The 21,288-nt window shown below is 41.8% G+C and overlaps 1 protein-coding gene across 1 annotated transcript; it reads left to right on the forward strand.

The window, feature by feature from the left end:
* The first annotated feature begins 6,428 nt into the window (after positions 1–6,428).
* On the forward strand, positions 6,429–20,816 carry LOC125022487 (alpha-tectorin-like). Its single transcript, XM_047609174.1, has 25 exons — positions 6,429–6,513; positions 6,653–6,722; positions 6,840–6,863; positions 7,200–7,315; positions 7,453–7,731; positions 7,822–7,917; positions 8,856–9,021; positions 9,195–9,595; positions 9,683–10,256; positions 10,350–10,933; positions 11,465–12,020; positions 12,638–13,236; positions 13,455–13,612; positions 13,784–14,184; positions 14,283–14,479; positions 15,089–15,484; positions 16,041–16,324; positions 16,748–17,022; positions 17,120–17,245; positions 17,335–17,519; positions 17,864–18,024; positions 18,182–18,427; positions 18,511–18,670; positions 20,271–20,382; positions 20,662–20,816. Exons 2-25 carry the CDS (start codon positions 6,677–6,679, stop codon positions 20,748–20,750), a joined length of 6,231 nt encoding a protein of 2,076 aa, XP_047465130.1. The 5' UTR covers positions 6,429–6,513; positions 6,653–6,676; the 3' UTR covers positions 20,751–20,816.
* The last annotated feature ends 472 nt before the right edge of the window (positions 20,817–21,288 follow it).

The raw sequence follows: 21,288 nt of genomic DNA on the forward strand, positions 1-21,288 counted from the left end.
AACGAAGCCATGAATCTCAATCACTGCGCTGCATAGATGAATCGCGTGTATGACAATTAGTGTCATTCCCCCAGATGTGACCCCTCTGGAGTAAAAAGAAGGTGGGAGCAGATAAAAACCAAGCACAAAAGCATAATTTCATCTGGGGAGTAGGATTTCTATAATGTTACATGTGCTACAATAAAGCTGGAAGCTGATGCCTCAGTTACAGCATATCAATACATCAAGTCTGAGCTGTGTTTGAGCTTAGCGGGGACAAATAGCTAAGATACCCTCTTCTTTGTGTGATTATCTCCTGGAAGATGCGTTCACGCCGTAACGCTCTTCTCATGATTTGTGCTCCATTTTCTCCATTTTCTCAAATCTGAAACATTTTTTACAACATAAAACGTATATGAGAATATCCAAAGATATAGAAAATATATATAAAAAGAAAGATACATAATTATATAAAATTCTACATTATAATTATGGACATGAAGATATGTGGCAATATTAAACGTACAAATATACTCTCTTGTATAAGAGAGTATATGTATGAAACCTATACAAGACAAATACGAGAATTACAGTCAGGAAGCAAAAAATATACAAAATACACACGCACATAAACTATATTTATAAAATATAAAGCATATATCTATAAGAATATCCAAAGATATATATAAAATAAAAAAATACAGAAAGTATATATGAAAAACGAAACAAGCATCACGTCTGAGGAGAAAAGGAAATCGATAGAAGGTCTCAAAGAAGAGAAAATCCCTCAAAGTGCAGAATAAACAGAAAGACCAGTTGTGGAGCTGAAAACACGGTGGCAGAACTTGAACAATATTCGAGAATCAACAGCATCATAATCTCAGGTTTGGACATTAAACCTCTGTTCTTCACCCATGCAGTAACTCAACAAATTCAGTGGACAATGTCAGACTTCCTCCAGACCCATGGAATTACACTGGATATCAACAATATAGAGGCCTGCCATCTTCTTCCTCAGAGAAACAAAAATGACAAATCGGCTGTAATCTATATCTATATCATATAGAAAAAAAAACTAAATTGCACCGTGAAAACAAGGTCAACGGCTAAAGGGAAGGAACACTTGACTAAAAAAGAACGCAGACATAGTCCGAAAGTCCGACAACTGAGATACCAGAAGAAGACACATGTTACATGGATGTCAAATTGCAAGATCTTTATAAAACTAAATGGAGACAGACACTGACACTGATTTTGTGGTGGGAAACAGTGACTGCTGTTACTACACGGATGACCAGGACAACAATAAAGTCATCTAACACATGGAGGGTCAATCATACACCTCAATAGCAGGAGTTTATATGCAAAAAAGTATCATCGCCAGCTGTGTTGACAGAGCTCCCAGCTCCAGAATAGAATATTGTAAAAATGCCACCGAAGGTTTGTTTGCAAACACTGAACAGAACATTACTTTAATTTGCAGTGACTTCAATGCCGACGTATTAAATCCCAACAAAATAGAATCAATTGATGATTCTTGTGCTGCAATGTACAGTATGAGTTTATACCCTACCATCACAAAACCAAGTAGAATAACAGCTAATTCAGCAACAATTATAGATGACATTTACACCAGTTATTTAGAGGGCAATGCCCTCAGTGAAATACTAGTAAATGATGTTCATGATCATTGCCAGTCTTTGTAATATATGACTATGAACTTAAATTTATGAAGAACATGAAATAAGACAGAAAGATCAAAGATGAGATGAAGAGATGATATTTTATAGAGAATGACGAGGCATTCAAAGAGATGTGTTGGAAGGCTTCAACAGTGGCTTCAGAACATACAGATCAACCCAGTGGCTTAAATGGAACTGGTTGAAAAGTTAACAAGTGCAATAGATGATAAGAAGTATCAGGGGGTGTGTTTATAGAACTACAGAAAGCTACTGACACAATAGATCATGACATTTTACTATAAAAGCTGGAAAGATATGGGATTAGGGGAATAGAGGTGAACTGGATAAAGAGCTACGTTGAAAATAGACAGTAGTTTGTTCAGATTGGTGTTACTAAGTTCACACTTGCAGACATTACACATGGAGTACCACATGGGTCATTTCTAGGACCAAAATGACTCATTCTGTACATCAACGACATATGCAGTGTCTCTAATATATTGAATTGTGCTGTTTTTTCAGCAGCTTCTGGGGTTTTGTCTCTGGAGAGTTGGAAAAGCTCAAGTTTGATGCAAACCAATTATCATTAACCATAAACAAAGAAATAAATATATGATGTTTGGGAAATCTGATAAAGAACTGTAAACACCAACTGAAGTAATGATTCACAGTGTTATCAGACACTGTGTCGTAGTGTCATAAGAGTTTATGAGTTTTCATTTTAGGGGTAATCATTGACTACAAGTTGACACGTGCTCAATTACAAATCATTGTACACACTGGAGTACTACGAACACACCAATGCATTGTTACTGAAACCAAGGGCATTGAAGTTCAAGATCTGGTTGATTACAACATTGCACAAATTTTGTATAAAGCATGGCATAATCTACTACCAGGAAGTATTAACAAAATGTTTAGAGATAGAGATTGAATGTAAACCCTAAGATGGAGAGAGTGTCACACCGTGGTGAGGGTGTCTTGTCTTGGGGTTGTTTTGTCCTGTCATTTCCTGTTTTATTTTGAAAAGTAATTCTGCTCTCGTTTCAGGTCACTTGCCCTTCCTCATGTGTCACCAGTCTGATTGTCTTCCCTGATTCCTGATTGTGTCCACCTGTCCCCTATTCCCCTCCATGTGTTTAAGTAGTCTGTGTTCCCCTTGTCTCGTGCCAGAGTGTTATCGTCGTCAACCTGTTCTCGTGCCTCGTTTCATGTCTTCAACCAGAGAAGTTTTCTAGTAAGCCTGTGAATCCTCTCGAAGAGAGAGTTTTTGTTTGTTAAGTCTTTTCTTAGTTTAGATCCTTAGTCCTGAGGTTTTCCTCCATTCGGAGTGTTTTGTGTTTTTTTTTTTTTATTTGTTTCTTTGATTTGAGTTTTCCTCCTTCTGGAGAGTTTTTTTCGTTTTCAGTAGTCAGATTAACGTCTAGGTTTTTTTGTAGCCATTTGTTTGTCCCTCTGTGAGGGATCTCTGAAGAATCCAAATAAAGCCTTTTGTCATCTCTGCATTGTGAGTCCTGCTTTGAGTCTCGGCCTGACAGAGGGAACTTACAACAACCAAGTTTTCATACCACATTTAAAAGTATAACAGTCTTTGGAGTGAAACTACGGAACAGCTTACCAGTGGAAATAAAGGAGAGTAAAAGTGTTGTCCATTTAAAAATAAAATTTAAAAATAACATATTTGAAAAATTTAGACAAATATAAGACTTTTTTTTTTTCTCTTTTCCTTTCGTCTGGTGCCTGTGATTGAGACCTGTGCACCTGTAGACACATTATGTATGTAAATAAGTCATTGACTATTGCCCTGGAGGAGTACTTGGAGGAGGTACATAAAGATAAGCAAAGGTTTAGGAAGATGGCATTCCCCTCTGATATTCCACCAGTTGGGGAGATAGGTAGTCAGTGCAATGAGATTCAGGAAGTGGTGAGGCGTGCAAAAGCCTCTTTATCGCCTGCTTGAGTGAGATTTCTTTGGAAGTTGATGAAGGTAGTATGGAAGAAACAGGTTATTCCCAAAGCATGGTGCAGAGAAGAGGAAATTTTCATTCCTAAAGTGAGGGGTTTGTTAGAGATAAATCACTTTCTTCAGTGGCTTTAATGGAAATGGTTGAGAAATTATCAAGTACACTAGTTGATAGGAAGTATCAGGGGGTGTGTTTATAGATCTCCAGAAAGCTACTGACACATGGAGTACCACAGGGGTCAATTCTTGGACCAAAATGATTCATTATGTACATCAACAATATAAGCAGTGTCTCTAATATATTGAATTGTATTGTTTTTGCTGATGACACAGATGTTTTCTGTACAGGGAAAAAATCTTCAGCAGCTTCTGGAGAGTTGGAAAAGCTCAAGTTGTGGTAAATTATCATTAAAACATATATATATGATTTTTTTGGAAATCTGAAAAAAGAACCAGAAACACCAACTGAAATAATGATTGACAGTGTTATCAGACACTGTGTCACAGTGTCATAAGAGTTTATGAGTTTACATTTTTAGGGGTAAGTAGAATAACAGCTAATTCAGCAACAATTATAGATGACATTTACACCAGTTATTTAGAGGGCAATGCCCTCAGTGAAATACTAGTAAATGATGTTCATGATCATTGCCAGTCTTTGTAATATATGACTATGAACTTAAATTTATGAAGAACATGAAATAAGACAGAAGAGATCAAAGACAGAAGATATAATAAAATGACAATATAATGAGAAGTGCATAATGTGGCCAAGAATGGAGAAGGGTCTATCAAGCCGTAGGTGTGCTCATGATAACTTTTTGGATATTTTTATCAACATATGACAGAATCTTACCAATGAAACCTTGCAAGTGGAAATGCCTACAAAAATGAACACATTGTACAAAAAAAATAACAGTAAATAGAACTAAGGGAAATAAAGTCAAATATAAAAATAAACATGCAGATATAATTAGGAAATGTAAAAAGGGTTATTAATATAATAATGCACTTAAAAAATAATATCAGAGGCACATGGAAAACTTACTTTAGAAAGAAGAAAACCCAGCAAGAGTTTCCTTGAATATTTTATAGAGAATGACGAGGCATTCAAAGAGATGTGGTGGAAGGCTTCAACAGTGGCTTCAGAGCACACAGATCAACCCAGTGGCTTAAATGGAACTGGTTGAAAAGTTAACAAGTGCAATAGATGATAAGAAGCATCAGAGGGTGTGTTTATAGAACTCCAGAAAATAGACAATAGTTTGTTCAGATTGGTGTTACTAAGTTCACACTTGCAGACATTACACATGGAGTACCACAGGGGTCATTTCTAGGACCAAAATGATTCATTCTGTACATCAACGACATATGCAGTGTCTCTAATATATTGAATTGTGCTGTTTTTTCAGCAGCTTCTGGGGTTTTGTTTCTGGAGAGTTGGAAAAGCTCAAGTTTGATGCAAACCAATTATCATTAACCATAAACAAAGAAATAAATATATGATTTTTGGGAAATCTGATAAAGAACTGTAAACACCAACTGAAGTAATGATTGACAGTGTTATCAGACACTGTGTCGTAGTGTCATAAGAGTTTATGAGTTTTCATTTATAGGGCTAATCATTGACTACAACTTGAACTGGAAGTCAATGTTAAATAAGTCAGGTCCAAACTTTCACTTTTCAATTTCTTTCAGTACAGCCAGAGATAAAATACCACACAAATCCTAAAACACACATTAAAAACTTAAAACTGATTGGTTACTTAAAAATGCATAAGAAATTTTGAGTATTGGGTCATTTTGGTTCCAGTGATCCACTAATAAAGGCTGTGCTTTTATTTTTTATTTATTGTCGCCGTGCTTCGTGTCAAAATAAAGACCTTTGAAAGTTCGTCACTCCACTCCAGAAGTATCAGAAAATAAATTCATACAAACATTTGTGTCAAACTACTTCTCTGCTCATTAACCTGTCAAGTGATTCAAGCCATGCGTGGTTCTTCTTAGAGGACATAGTTCAATTCCGTGAGTCACAAATCCAGAGAAGTTTATGGTCTTCAAGAATGAATAAATAAATCCATTTGGCTTCATGCAAGAACATTTTTCGTATTGTTATCCTACCTATCTTACCTTTTGTCTTATGTTGAGACATGCCCCGTCAGATTCAACAACTAATTAATTAGACTAATTTCAAGTGACTCTTACATCTGGGACCTAAAAGAAAATTCTAAACAGGAAAAAAAAAGTTCAATGCAGCAAGTTCACCTAAATCATTCGTAAGCAACATTTAATATCACCTTTGTGCGTAAGAATGGTTCTTGCATGAGGCCCATTGTTTTATAATTAAAAAATTCTTTAATTGTTGCTGATCACACCGTATGTTTACATGCACTTGAAAAACAAAAAAACAACTAATTTTGCCTTATTCAGACTTCAGCTGGACAATTTAAGTGCCGACTAAAATCAGAATTCTCCTTATGCATTTAAAACACTCGGATAATGAGATTGGAAATCCTTTTTCTCTGCCATGTATACACCTTAATCACACTTTTAACTGGATAACATGTGCGCGCATGCACCACAACTGCTGTGCTGGTGTATGACCCTGGACCAAAAACATCCAAGAAACCTGGTTGCAGAAGAAGAAGGTAAAGAGAGCTGGTAGATGAACCACTTACATAAGAGATTTATGTAATTCTTATTGTTCTCTGAGACCAAAGGAATGAGTTGCGATCATGAGGGAGCAGTAGATTCTAAGGTGTGATACACCTCACCTGATAAAACAAACGCTCTGTGGACCCGTGCCAGCCTCTTTACTATATAAAGTCTGTGTGACCGTCTCCAGTTGCACTTGAGATGAAGACAAAACTAACGAACAAGCTCATGAAGGTAATTTTTTTTTCATATTATTATTTGCACACTTATATAAGACAGTGGCATTTTCTTCTAGCTCTATTGGATATTGCAGTCATCGGCATTATCCAGATCAACATGCATTCAACCCTCTTTTTATTTTTTATGTTTGCAGGTTTGACTTTCAAACTTTTGAAGAATGGAAAATCATATCTTGCTGTCTGCACTTATTTTGGGGATGATCAGTAAGAATTTAATTAAGAAGAATTCAAATAAATAAAGGAATTTATATAAATGTGTTCACTGATCTCGTCTAATTCTTATTTTAATGCTAATTAATTGTGTGATTTTATGTCTTATAGCTGGAGTGACTCCTCAGGTTTCAGGTAAGTTAAAGTTAATTTGAATTCTTTGAATCCAGATACTTCAATATTACGCTAGTCTCCATTGTACATAAATAACATACATACACAGTGACACGCATATATATTATGATTATACCTATAGTAAAGCCTCTGTGCACGCTGGTGTTATAAGATAATGCACTTAATTATCATTGCATTTAGGCTGCATTCAGTTTTTCAGTCACAAGAATCCTGATTGTTTTTTTGGGTAGTTCGTATTCACCTGTGCCTTCCTTTTGTTATTCCTGTTGGATGATGGATATTAATAGTTTGGCGTGGTGATCTAGAAATGCTAAAAACAGCTCTTGTCCTTTCCAGGCCCCCTCTACCCAATCTCAGGAACAGAAAGCCCTCCATCACTTGATGGAAGTTCTCCTGCAATTATCCTGCAACAGCCTTTTGTGTATTTTGGACGGTCCTACAATGTGATTTATGTACGTCATATATTTTTGTCTTTTTTAAAGCTTTTATACATTGTGCAGGACTTTTCATCCCCTACAAATCTCTTCCAACATAAGAACCTTTGTAAAAATTTAAACATAAAACTTAAAACCTATTTTTATTTTCCTAGGTCAATCACAACGGACACCTGACCTTTAACCACCCGTGGTACAGCTACATACCTCAGCGGTTTCCAATGAATGGATCACTAGACATCATCGCCCCCTTCTGGACAGATTTTGACAACAGACTCCAAGGTCATGTCTATTACAACCAGTACAACAATGGCAGTGTTCTCCAACAAGCTACAGCCGACATTAATGAGTACTTCCCAGGGGTGAACTTTAACGCCACACTGGTCTTGGTGGCAACATGGTACGAGGTAGCATACTACCCATCCTCTGGAACAGTGAGTAATCTCATTTAAAATATGAACAGATTTATGTATTATTATATGAACTATAAAAACAACAATAAAATCTTTTTTTCTTTCTTTTAGAAAACAACAGTCCAGGCAGTGTTGGTCTCCGGTGGCCAGTACTCATTTGTGCTGATGAACTATGGGATAATAGCCTCAACATCTCATAATGTGCAGGTAAGAACACAGACTATAAATATAGATATAAAAAATTGAAACCAGAGCTAGGTGGGTGGCTGCAGTGTAGGTCATAAGCCCCCCCCCCCACGCTGAAGGTTGTAGTTCGATGAAGTTAGGAGCACCACATCATCCACAAAAAACAGGGATGAGATCCACTGATCACCAAACTTGACAACCTCCAAAATTCAGCTGCACCTAGAAATTGATGATAAACGGCAGCCCTGGCGGAGTTCAACCCTCACCAGGAAAGAGTCCAACTGATAGCCAGCTACACAGCTCCCCAATCTGCCACTCGATATCCCCCACTGTCCCCGGGACATAGTTGAAGTTTGGCTGGAGGTAGACAATCTTGACAGGGTCTTCTGCCAGGCATTCCCAGCAGACCTTTACTATTCATTCAGGCCTATTAGGTCTCTGTACCGTCTTCCCCTAGCCATCTGATCGACCTCACCACCAGGTGGTGATCAGTTGACAGCTCTGCTCCTCTCTTCACTCAAGTGTCCAGAACATACGTCGCAGGTCAGATGATACAACGACAAAGTCAATCATAAACCTACAAGCTAGGTCATGGTGTGAAGAGCACTAATGAACAACCATATGCTTGAACATGGTGTTAGTTAAGGACAAACTGTGACTTGCACAGAAGCCCAATAACTGAACACTGCTCGGGGTCAGATCAGGCAGGCCGTTCCTCCCATGCCCCTCCAGGTCACGCTGTCATTGCCCATGAGTGTTGAGTTCCTCCAGCAGGACAATGTAGTCCTCAGTCGGGGCACAGTCCAGCATCTGTCCTAGGGCCTCCAAAAGGGTGGGTACTCTGAACTGCTGTTATGTACACATAAGTGTAAACAACGGTCAGGATGGTACATATTCTCTTTTTTTTCATTCCACTCTGCAAATGTAAAAGTAAACAAGCAATTCATTTGTATTTCCAGGTTGGATATGACACAATCGGTTCTCCTTATCATTTAAGAGTCCCTGGATCATTCTCAAGTAATGCAACAGGCAACAACTCCGTTTTCAGTCTCGGCAGCAACATTAATATTCCCGGTCGCTGGGCTTTCAGGATTGACGAAGGATCAAGAGGCTGCACTTTCAATGGTGAGGCCAGAACAGGACGACGATACCCATGGCCACTAGAGTAAAAATACAAAATGCAAAATCTGGACATACACCTGTCTTTCTCATTGATTCAACAAGATGACACAAACATATCAGCAGGTCATGTTGTTTAAACAGTAACCGAGCTTGCCTTGTTGTCATTTTCTTTAAAGGTGAAGCTGTGGAGCTTGGTGACACATTCTGGAGCGACAGCATCTGTTCTCAGAAATGTACCTGCACTTTCTCTGGTCTGCAGTGTCACAACCAGCCCTGCACTTTCTCCCAGATCTGCCAGCCGACTTCCTTTCAGTACTCCTGCCAGACGGTGCAGAGGGGCACCTGCATCGTAAGCGGCGATCCACACTACTACACCTTTGATGGGACTGCGTTTCACTTTCAAGGCACCTGCACCTACGTTCTCTCTGAGCAGTGCAACATGGGGCAGCCCTACTACAGGATAGAGGGCAAGAACGAGCACAGAGGCAGCACTCGTGTCTCTTGGACCCGACTGGTCAGAGTGAATGTGTACAATGAAACCATTGAGCTTGTTAAAGGACGTCCTGGCGAGGCCAAGGTTCGCATTAGAGAATGGGTTTTACAATTTCCTCTGTGTTTGCTTTGTACATATATTTAATTCTAATCCTCTTTTTTATGCTTACAGGTTAATGGAAACTTTGCTGCCACTCCATTCTCTCTGAGCAATGGCACCGTCCAGGTTTACCAGTCAGGCTTTTCTGTGGTTGTCAGCACTGACTTTGGCTTACAGGTATCCTATGACACTAACCACTATGTCCAGATCAGTGTGCCCTACACTTACCAGAATGCAACATGCGGCCTATGTGGAAACTTCAACAATCATCCTCAAGATGACTTCCGAACCCCCGATGGTGAGGTTGTGAGCTCAGATGTGGTTTTTGCAAACAGCTGGAAGGCACAGGGCGATGAACCAGACTGTGAGGCCCAGTGTGCAGGCCACGACTGTGCTTCATGCTCTCAGAGTCAAAGTGCCTTGTACAGCGATGACGCCCATTGTGGTATCCTCCAGAGCAGTTATGGACCTTTCGCTGCTTGTCACCAACAACTTCCTCCACAGACCTTTGTGGAGAGTTGTGTGTTTGATCTGTGTATAGGAGGAGGGTACCAGCCCATTCTGTGTCAAGCCCTGAATGTGTACGCAAGTCAGTGTCAGCAGAACGGTATCCAGCTACCGAGCTGGAGGAGCCCTGGCTTCTGTGGTACGTCTCTCAGTCATTCAGAATATTTTCTTAAGGTAACATCTGCACAATATCAAGTTGTTGTTTTTTTTTTGTTTGTTTTTTCCTGTGCAGAAATTTCTTGTCCTGCCAACAGCCACTTTGAGTCTTCAGGTACAGGATGTCCACCGACATGTGTCAACCCCAATGCCACCCAAAACTGCCCTCTTCCTAATCAGGAAAGCTGCGTCTGTGATTCAGGCTTCATCCTCAGTGGTGGGGTGTGCGTCCCCCATGATCAGTGTGGTGTCAGCTTCGAGGGTTTCTACTACCCCTCCGGAGAAACAGTAATCCTCGGCGACAACTGTGAGAGGCTCTGCAGCTGCAGTCACAGTGTCATGACTTGCCAATCCCATGTCTGCGGCCCATATGAAAAATGTAGTGTGGAGGAAGGAGCAAGGGGATGCACACCCAACAGCTACGCCACCTGCTGGATACGAGGCCCGGGGTCCTATCATACGTTTGATGGACTCACGTACCAGTATCCCGGAGCATGTCGACTCACTCTCACCAGAGTAATGGGACTGTCCAGTCACCCACACTTTGTGGTGACTGCAGAGAAAGAGCCAAGAGGTCAGCAGGGTTTTGCCAGAGTGATGAAGTTTGAGGCAGAGGGAACAGAAGTCTCCATTGAGATGTCAAACAGCAGCAACGTGAAGGTAAATAAATAATCTATACTGTATTTAAAGTGATTTTTAAATCACATCAGAGAAAGTTAACCCTTTAAAACTGAATGGAGCTTTGTTTGGTTACATTTTTTAATATAAATAAGTGTAATTTCAGTTCAGTGCTGCCATCTAGTGTTTAGTTCTGGTTTCTCTTGCTCTTAGTGGAACACTTAGGAACATTAGGAAAAGGAATTTTATTGAATAATTGTAGCTGATGTCTTCCCCCTACTCTTTCTGTTTCTCATTTACATCTTCCCACTTCTCTTCTTTCTCCTTGTTCTTTTTTCGTCCTCCATCTCCTCTTCCTCATCCATCCCTTCATCCTACCCCTTCTTCTCCTTCCTTGTTTCTCATTATCACCTTCCTCATTCCCCATTGCTTCTCCTAATCCTCTCCTCTTATTGCATGTTGTGATCTCACTTGAAACAAATCAAAATTTTCATTCTTGTTTTCTTTTTCTGGTTATTTTAACGAAAACTCCTGTCACCCAGAAAAGTTGACAGTTTTTTTAATGTCTTTTAGGTCAATGGTCAGCTGACCAGACTTCCATTTATCTCTGGCTCCAACAGAATTCGCATCTACCACAGCAACATTCACAGCATCATCCTTCAGACCTCCTTTGGTGTAACTGTGCAGACAGTCTGGCCTCACTTTGTTCGGATCACCGCCCCTGGAGTCTACACCGGTTCACTTGGTGGACTCTGTGGTGATTACAATGGTCTCCCACATGATGACTTCCGTACACCCAATGGTGTCCTGGTCAATAGCTCTCAGGCGTTCGGGGACAGTTGGCGAGATGGTTCCTTAGTGGCACATTGTGAAGAAAACATGAATCATAATCCTCCTCAAACCAATTATAATTCTAGTGAGTACTGTGGCTTTATCAGCTCACCACATGGGCCGTTTCAACCGTGTTGGGCCACAGTGGACCCACTGGAGCAGGTGGACATCTGTGTGGACATCCTGAGGGGTTCGAGTGATCCGGCATCGACTCTATGCGAGGTCCTAAGAGATTATGCCCTAATGTGTCAACAGAACGGCGTCTCCATAGGACAGTGGAGGAATGAAACTGGATGCAGTAAGCAAAGAAGAAGTTTTATTGGTGGACACGGAGGGGTGAGAAGGGTCAAAGGGGACTGGAAGAAATGGGTCAAGGAGATGGGATGAGAAGGGTTAGGGGGATGGGATGTAAAGGACAAAGGGGATTCAACAAAAATGGTAGTGGCCCTCTACCACTTTATCCTCTGGGATATAAAAGGGTTGGAGGGGGTGCAATGAAAAGGGTCGAGGAGATGGGATGCAAAAGGCAGAGGGGATATGATGAAAATGGTAGAGGCAATGGGATAAAAAGAGATTAGAGGGGATAGGACAAAAAGGACTGAAGGGAAGACACCAGGGGGAGAGAATATACAAATAGATGATAGATGGTAGAGGAACCCACAGAGGAAGACCCAGGGTGGGGCCACATCTCAGGGACCTTCAGCTCCTTGTCTTCCTGGTTCCTTTAATTAAAAATGGAAGCAGAAGAAAAGAGAAGAGAGACACGGGGTTGGGCTGAGAAGTGAGATAAACAGAGAGAGAGTGGAAACACCATGGGAAACACCATGGGAAACAGAACATATGGGCGTGGTCTTTTTCTCAAGCTTAATAACTTTCTAATAACTTCATTAAATAAACTGTTGTGTTTTTCTTTAGAGCAAACCTGCCCTCTAAACAGCCATTATGAACTCTGTGGAAGTTCTTGCCCTTCGGCCTGCCCCAGCCTCTCGTTCCCCTTCTCCTGTGATGCTCTGTGCCAGGACGGGTGCCAATGTGACGACGGATTCGTCCTCAATGGAAACCAGTGTGTCCCACCTACAGAATGTGGATGTTCCCACGAAGGACGCTACCGACAAGGTGGCGAACAGTTCTGGGAGAGTGAACAATGTCAGAGCTTCTGCACCTGTAATGGCACCACTGGGGGAGTCCACTGTACCCCCAACTCCTGCGGTCCTCAGGAGTCCTGTCGCGTGGTGGAGGGCGAGTTTGGCTGTCACCCCAACCCTCACGGCACCTGCTCCGCCTCTGGAGACCCTCACTACATCACCTTCGATCGCAATGCCTATGACTTCCAGGGAACCTGCCGCTATGTCCTGGCAACGCTTTGCAACGCCACTGGTGGTCTCCAAGAGTTTTCTGTGGAAGCCAAGAATGAGCCGTTGTCGGGGATTCAACTTTCCATCGTCGCTGATGTTTTTGTGAATGTGTGGGGCTATCAAGTGCACATGTCCAGAGGCAGGACTGGTACGGTAGAGGTGAGCTGAACCATGTCCAGATCATTTGTGATTTGTATAATTTTGTGAAAACAGCCTGAAAACCAGAGATCCATTCTTTGCTGTTTGTATTTTATCAGATAATACTGTGTACTACTATAAAACCCTTATATTCTTTTATTGATATCGGTCTCAAGGGTTCTACCAGTAAAAGAAACTATTTTGTTGTTCCAATTTTTTTTTTCTTCCCAATCCTACAGGTAAACGGAATAACAAAAAACTTGCCAGTTCTTCTGAATGGAAGTCATGTGTCTATCTACGGAAGTGGATTTCAAACATTTGTCAGTGCTGATTTCGGCCTGAGTGTCATGTACGATGGATCGAGTACAGTGTCTATTTCTGTACCTTCAGATTACAGGTACCTGCTGATCACTTGAGCTCAAAATAAGTTAAACAACGAACATTTTCCAAACATGCGGCAACAACCACTGCTTCAATATTTAAATATATTTCCATGGTTGCACCAGACTACTTTTCTGTTGTGCTTGCGTGACTAGTTGATTTATTTTCTCTTTTTTATCTTCCTTAGAGGACAAACATGTGGACTATGTGGAAACTTTAATGGCGATCCCAATGACGAGTTCCGAACTCCATCTGGAGCAATGGTCACCAGTCCACATGAGTTTGGAACAGCTTGGAAAGTGCCCGGCAACTACACGTGCAGCGATGGCTGTGGTTCCTCCTGCCCCCAGTGCCTTGATGAGGGTCCTGCTAGAGCTCAGTGTGAGGTGATTCAGGCTGCAGACGGCCCGTTCAGCTTCTGCCACAAGCAGGTGGACCCAGCGCCATATTTTAGTGACTGCGTGTTCGACGTTTGTTTGTCGGGAAATCAAGGCCAAGATCTTCTGTGCAGGGCCATCGAAACGTACATCAGAGCCTGTCAGTCTGCTAATGTCCAAATCTACCCTTGGAGACAGAACACCACCTGTAGTGAGTTATCCAGTGTTTTAGATCTTTGGATGAGTGGTACGTTGCAGTTAAACATCTTCAGATTTTTTAAAGTGTTATTTTCTTCCTCACTTATTAAGGAATCGACTGTCCAGCCAACAGCCACTATGAGCTGTGTGGTACTGACTGTGGCCAAACCTGTGCCCATAGCACTGATGCAACCTGTGAGCATGTTTGCTCTGAGGGATGTTTCTGTGATGAAGGCTTCCGCAGGAGTGGATCCAGTTGTGTCCCTGTGGAAAGCTGTGGCTGCCAGTATGATGGATTCTACTACAATGTAAGATACGTTGAAGTGACTTCACCGTTGTTTGTCTAAAATGATCTGATTGAAGTTAATTGACAGTTCACTAACAAAGACCACGCCTAAAAGGAGGTTTCTTGGTAGACAGGATGTGAGGGAAAAACAGAGGAGGAGAGACCTAAGTCAACTTTTATTGTCAATTGTGACATGCGCAACATAGTCGATTATTGAAATTACCTTTCAAAGAGGCCTACGGTGTGGCAACTACACAAAAGAATGTAAACATAAAATGTGCAATTGTTGAGAAAATATAAAATATAGATGAGAGTAGTGAGATGGAGGGGATGAGAATTGTCAAATGGATGGGATGTAAAGTGTTTAAAGGAAAGGATGTCAGCTGTTTAAGGGAATTGATGAAATATGGGAATGAATGAAAGGAAAGGATGAGAAATGTTGAAGGAAAGTGGCTGAAGGAAAGAGATAAAACTTATGTCATAGGTCTTGCTTGCATCAAGATCTGAAAGGAACATTTGAGGAGAAGAAGCTAAAGATGAAACATTTGGAAGTAACGGATTCCTCTTCGTGGCTCACAGTCTTATTTGTGTTATTACTTTAAAAGTGTCTAATTTTTCTGCCATGTTTCAGGATGGAGAGACCTTCTGGACCGACGGCTGCTCCCAGCGCTGTGAATGCCACGCTCCTAATGACCTGCGCTGCTCTGCTACATCTTGCACTCCAGCACAAGAGTGCACCATCAGAAATGGACAGCTGGGCTGTTTTGACACTTTGCCCATTTGCACCGTGTGGGGAGACCCACACTACGTCACCTTTGATGGAGCGCTGGCTCATTTCCAGGGAACGTGCTCCTACACCATCACCGAGAGCGTGAGCCACAGGACCAATGAAACCCAATTTCGGGTAATCGCCACCAACAATCACCGTGGCAACAACCGCGTGTCCTTTGTGTCGGCGGTGGATATTTACCTCTCAAACCAACCAGAAGACGTGTACGTCAGGATTGGACCCAACAAACGAGTAAAGGTAAACTCTTTTTTAGTTTCAAGATGAACACACCTTTACATTTCAATATTGGCCTCACAAATAAACACCACAAACAGAGAAAGGGATATTGGATTTAGATATGTCCTTGAGGCCACCGGTCACCCTAGCCTCAATGAGGACTTTGACCTCTCATCTTTTTTGTAGACATCATTGTAAAAATGATTTTTTGTGTTACGTCGGGGGCTTTGAGTCTTTTTGTGTCTTTAAAACTAAAACAGGTAGCTCAAAAGTGTCTTTGGGGATACTATAAATTGTCATTGCATTGGACTGGGTTATGTAATATGTTTCATTGGTGATTTCACATGTTGTAGTTTCATCTTATCTCCTATAGTAGATTTTTTCCTTGTCTGAGCATGAAAGTTTGTCAGAATGACTTTTGGGTGAAACCCCGAGGGGTCAGAGAGAGGGTAATACTGATCACTCACCTTTACTCCTAGAGGCTGAAAAGAAAAAGGATGCTTGTCCCAACGCTGCACACCTGTGGTGACTGCAACTGCAGTTACTCTGTTTCACCTCCTGTCTGTCTTCTTCCCAGGTGAACGGCACGCAGGCGTCTCTTCCCATCGCAGCAGGGACATTAGCTCAGGTGACGGTGCAGGGAAGCTATGTAGTGGTTGATGCCTCTGACCTAAAAGTCCAGTTTGACGGCCTGAGCACCTTGCTGGTCAGAGTGGGTCAAAACCGTGCAAACAGAGTCGTTGGGATGTGCGGAAACTTGAACGGTGACTCTCAAGATGACAAACTCCTGCCCAATGGCACGCTGGCACAAGATGATGACGATTTTGGAGATGGTTGGAAGGCATCCACAAGCCAGCCGGGGTGAGCTGGGATATCCTACACACAAGTGACATCAACTTTTGAAACATGACGCAGACTCTACGTTTGCACTAGTGCACTTTGGATTAAAGTAATCACGGTTCGGGCAACTGGAAACATTGAAAAGGCTTCTAAAAGTTAAGACATTATACCTCATAAGATGTAGTAAACTGTAAAAACTCCCAGATATTAAAGGTATTCTGGGAGAATAGACAAAAGCCCTTATACTTACAGGACATTTTCTAACCTTTTTATAGTTAAAATAAACAATACAATGTATTAAACTGGTAACCAGTAAACATTTAACATGTATCACAGAATTGGCTTACCCATCCTGTACTTTAATATTTTACAGGCAAAAGAGCAATTAGCAGGTTTTTTGTCCAAGTTCAGTCCCACTATCAAATGTGTGATATCTGTTCCTAGATGTGGATCAACCGATGAGGGAGGTGATGGTTTGAGTGACTGTACCTTTATTGAAGAATACTCAGAACTCTGCAGCGTCATCACCAACACCAGTGGCCCGTTCAGTGCCTGTCACCTGTATTCTGACCCTCAGCCCTTCTTCAGCTCCTGTGTCTACGATCTCTGCTTGTACACTCCAGCCAACGGCATGCTGTGTTCCGCCATCGCTGCCTATGAGAGAACTTGCTCAGTTTTGGGGTTGGACATCCCAGAGTGGCGCTCTGCTTTGCATTGTGGTATGTTTACACTGGCCCTAATGAAAGATTAAGAAGAGGACGACAAAAGAAGTCAACATTTTCTTCTTCCTTTGTTTTTATCTCACTCTTTCTGCAGCTGATGCTGACTCAGATCCCTGTGAACATCAGAACTGCACCGAGTTTGAGTGGTGTGGCGAGAAGGACGGCGTCTATGGCTGCTTCTGCGACGAGAACCATCAACGGCGCAACAATGAGAGCTATGGTGAGGGCAGATCTACTTAAAATCCTCTATTTAATTTGCAGCGTAGCCGGCATTGTTTGAGTACAAACTCTTTCTCGACTCTCTTTCAGACTCTTCGATCTCATGTGTCAGCAGTTCAGGCACCATCTCCGTGTCTCGCTGCCAGCTGTTTGAAGCCGGCTTCCACTCTAGTGTCCTCCATCTGCGGGATGACTCGTGCAAAGGGACGCTCCTGGACGGGCGCCTGGTTTTCCAATTTGACAACGAGGACCAGCTTTGTGGGACAACTCTCAGGGTACGCTCTATAGACTATCACAGCATAAGTGCAGACTGAATCAGTTCAGTTCAGAAAACTTTATTTCAGTGGTTCTCAAATTTTCTGAGGGTCCAATCTGGACCACAGGATGGAAGTGCAAAAACAACCTAAGAGTCATTAAATGAATATTTTCTATAAAAGCAACCGCTATTCCCAATTTGTCCAGTAGGTTGCACTGTTGTAGTCAGAGTTGTCTTATCATTTATTATAGATAATTTTATTATCTTACTGGTTGGGTCCTCTTGAGATCCTATAGGGCCATACGTGGCCCCTGAACTATAATTACTGCCCTGACAAACACCTTTTAAATTTTCTATTTTCAGAGCAATGGAACCCATTTCATATACGAGAACGCCATTCTGGGTCAACTGGATCCTCACGAGGGCCTCATCAGCCGCGAGAGGAATATCAGTCTGCATTTCGGCTGTGAATACCCTCTGACTCAGGCTGTTTCCATGTCTGTGGGCATCAACCCCGTAGAAAGGTGAATAACCTCGTCCTCTCTGCACGTTTTATTTGATCAATTCCTTATTTTTAGTGTTGTTACCTAAAGTTCCACAGAAATGGACCGTAATGGTAAAATGCTGTAAGATGTCTTGTAAATTGTACATGTGGTCACTGTATGTGTTGTTTTCTTACAGCATTGTGGGACTTCCTTCTGGCCAGGGAATCTATCGTATCAGAATGATACCGTACCAGGACGCCGATTTCCTCTTCTCTCTGGCGAGTAGCAGCAACATTGAAGTGGAGATGAACCAGAGGTTGTACGTGGAGGTGCGGACGGATGGGGTTGACTCGCAGCAGATCTCCACCGTCCTGGACTCCTGCTGGGCCACGCCGGTCAACAATGCAGACTACCATGTGCGCTGGGATCTCATCTCTGCAGAGTAAAGGAGCTCCTTCCACCTCGTACACTATCCAGCCTACTTCTCTGGGAGTTAGTTGTAACCCTGATGTCTCTGTCTTCCAGGTGTCCTAACCCAGCAGACGGGACAGTGGAGCTGATTCAGAACGGCATCTCCACCGCGGCCCGCTTTTCCTTCAAGATGTTCACCTTCACCAACTTCACCACCATCTACCTGCACTGTAACGTCCACCTGTGTCTCCTCAGGAACAACGACTGCACGGCTGTACGTTTGATTCAGATTCAGAGAACCTGATTTATCCCAACAGTAATAATTCATTTGCAGCTTTTCCACGCACATCCCACACAGTCAATGAATCAAACAAACAAGCCAAGATCAGTAAATTAGGATCAATAGTTGTAGAAATCTAATAAATAAATAAATAACTGGATAATAAGATTCAATAAATGAACAGATAATAGATGAAACCTGATGTCACTGTCGTGTGGAAATACAGTGAATACAGCTAGACCGCTATGTTGATTATCAGATCAAATTAAGGTCAACTGGACTCAACAATGATCCACACAAACTAGTATGGATTTGGAAAAGTGAATTAGAGGTCTTTTAGTGTAAGTAAATTTTAGGTTATTTCAGTTATGATAAATGTAGTTAAATAAAATATGCTTACACTAAGAACATTACTGAAGTGACATTAACCATACAACACTGTGGTGTACTTTAGCTAAAAAAAGTCACTTGAGGTATGACTTTATCAAAAAATATAGGATAAATTAATATTACCTGACAGAAAATGTGAACCACAACACCAGGTTTCGATGCCTAGATTCCAGTTGTTTCTTCATAATGCAGCAATCCATCTACTTCTCATTTCTTTGGCTTTCGGTAGCCTGTAAAAATGTATATCCGTCGGCTTTTTCACTCGGCTGCTTCAGTCAATCGCACAACAGCTCTTCCCCATTGTTTTAAATCTAGTTTTAGACGGTTTTAAAACCGATGACTGAAGCTAATGCTGCTAATCTCCGTGTTCAACTGTCACTTTTTGACACTCAGCGGCCGTAACCATGGAGACGTCCGCTTGCTGTGACGCCACGACGATACGCTCTGTAGCAGAAGGAACAAAAGACTTTACGTAACGATTTGTCCTACTGACAAATAGGAAGACCGGAAAGCAGCGATAAAAACTCGATTGACAAAATATGATCTGGTTCGTTTATTAATGATTGTGCCTAGTTCCTTCCAGATCGTGGCTAAAATAGGGCTTAAAAGGTGATGTCGTTGCGCAATGCATTGTGGGCAACACGCGCCATTTTTAGTGTTTGTTTACATTCACTCCATTCACAGATCTGCCACTTTAAGGAGCGCCGTTAAATTTAACGGAGCAGCACATTGAACTGTTCATATCGGTAGTCTTATCGGTAAGAACAGAATGTCTTGGTATGTTCGGCTTACTGTAACTCCAACAACGGCGAGTTTTTTCGGTGTCATTTTACCAAATTGTCTCCTGGAGTCGCCCTTATTTGTGTCGGTTGGACTCTAAAATCGTTAAATAGTCAAATATGGTTGAACGCAGCTGTTTGTTGTCTGAGCCGAAGAGAAGAGCCGCTCCTTCAGACTCACTGCACCATTTTATATCGCTAGCATTAATGCTAATACGCTAAAAGGACAAATAAAAACAAGTGCAGCGTCGCGCAACGTAACCACAGCTCATTGCGGTTTTATGTCAACCTTTCGGACTATATTTTTCTGCTTAGTGCCAGTAATTCGTGTTCAAGCTATTTTGTTTTCGGTGTTTTCTTTAAATTTGAGCCGTGATTCAAACGTAATCCCAAGATAATTGGTTTTGATTTCTTTTTTCCTGCAGCACTGTTACCCTGGTTACCATGGGCGGGTCAGGAGGGACGTGACCCCCGAAAACACCGCAGCCATCTCACTAGGACCCCTGGTTATGAGTCCACTCAGCAGGAACAGGAGAGGTAAAGCTCTCTCTTCTTCCTCATCAGATTCTTATTAATGACACAGAGGTCAAGCTCAGTGCTGCCACCTCGTGTTTAGTTCTGGTTTCTCACTAGAAAAATCTTCACTGCAAGTTCTGCAGTTTCTTTTCCTCCAGTCTGTCTTCTCATCTCCTGCTTCTTCTCGTCTTCCTCTTCACCCTTCCTCCTCATCTACATCTCCTCCTCCTTCTTCCTCTCCTTCTTCTTTCACATTTTCATCTTCCTCTCATCATCCGTGTCCTCCTCTTGTTCTTTCAGAAATCCAGATGTCTAGTGCTGCCTCCTGTCATCTGACAGCGACTCTGACTCTGATCATCAGTTTGTTGACGACTAAGACTCTGATCTAGAAACCAGACATGGTCCACACACCAACACACACAGACACACACACACACACACACACACACAGTTAATTAAGTAAAATTAAGGTCAAAATAAATCAATAATCAAAGGTGTCAATGTTATTTTAAGATATTCTTGCAGTACAACAAAATTTTGTTTTAAGTTTTGTCTACGAGCTCCTCCTCTCATTAGTCTCACCTGTCTCTCGTTAGCTCCTCCCCTCATTACTCTCACCTGTCTCTCGTTAGCTCCTCCCCTCATTACTCTCACCTGTCTCTCATTAGCTCCTCCCCTCATTAGTCTCACCTGTCTCTCATTAGCTCCTCCCCTCATTAGTCTCACCTGTCTCTCATTAGCTCCTCCCCTCATTAGTCTTGGTTTTGACCCTTACCTGTTTTTGGAGCTGAGTTTTTGTCCTCCCTGTTTTAAGTCCTGGGTTTTGAGTTTGTATTAAACTAATGTTGCCTCCGGGTTCTGCCTCCTTCTTTGTCCCCACCACAAACATGACACTCTTTTGTTTTAACGACCTGAAGGGTATCGCTA

This window comes from Mugil cephalus, chromosome 16 (assembly GCF_022458985.1).
Source record: "Mugil cephalus isolate CIBA_MC_2020 chromosome 16, CIBA_Mcephalus_1.1, whole genome shotgun sequence".
NCBI lineage: Eukaryota > Metazoa > Chordata > Actinopteri > Mugiliformes > Mugilidae > Mugil > Mugil cephalus.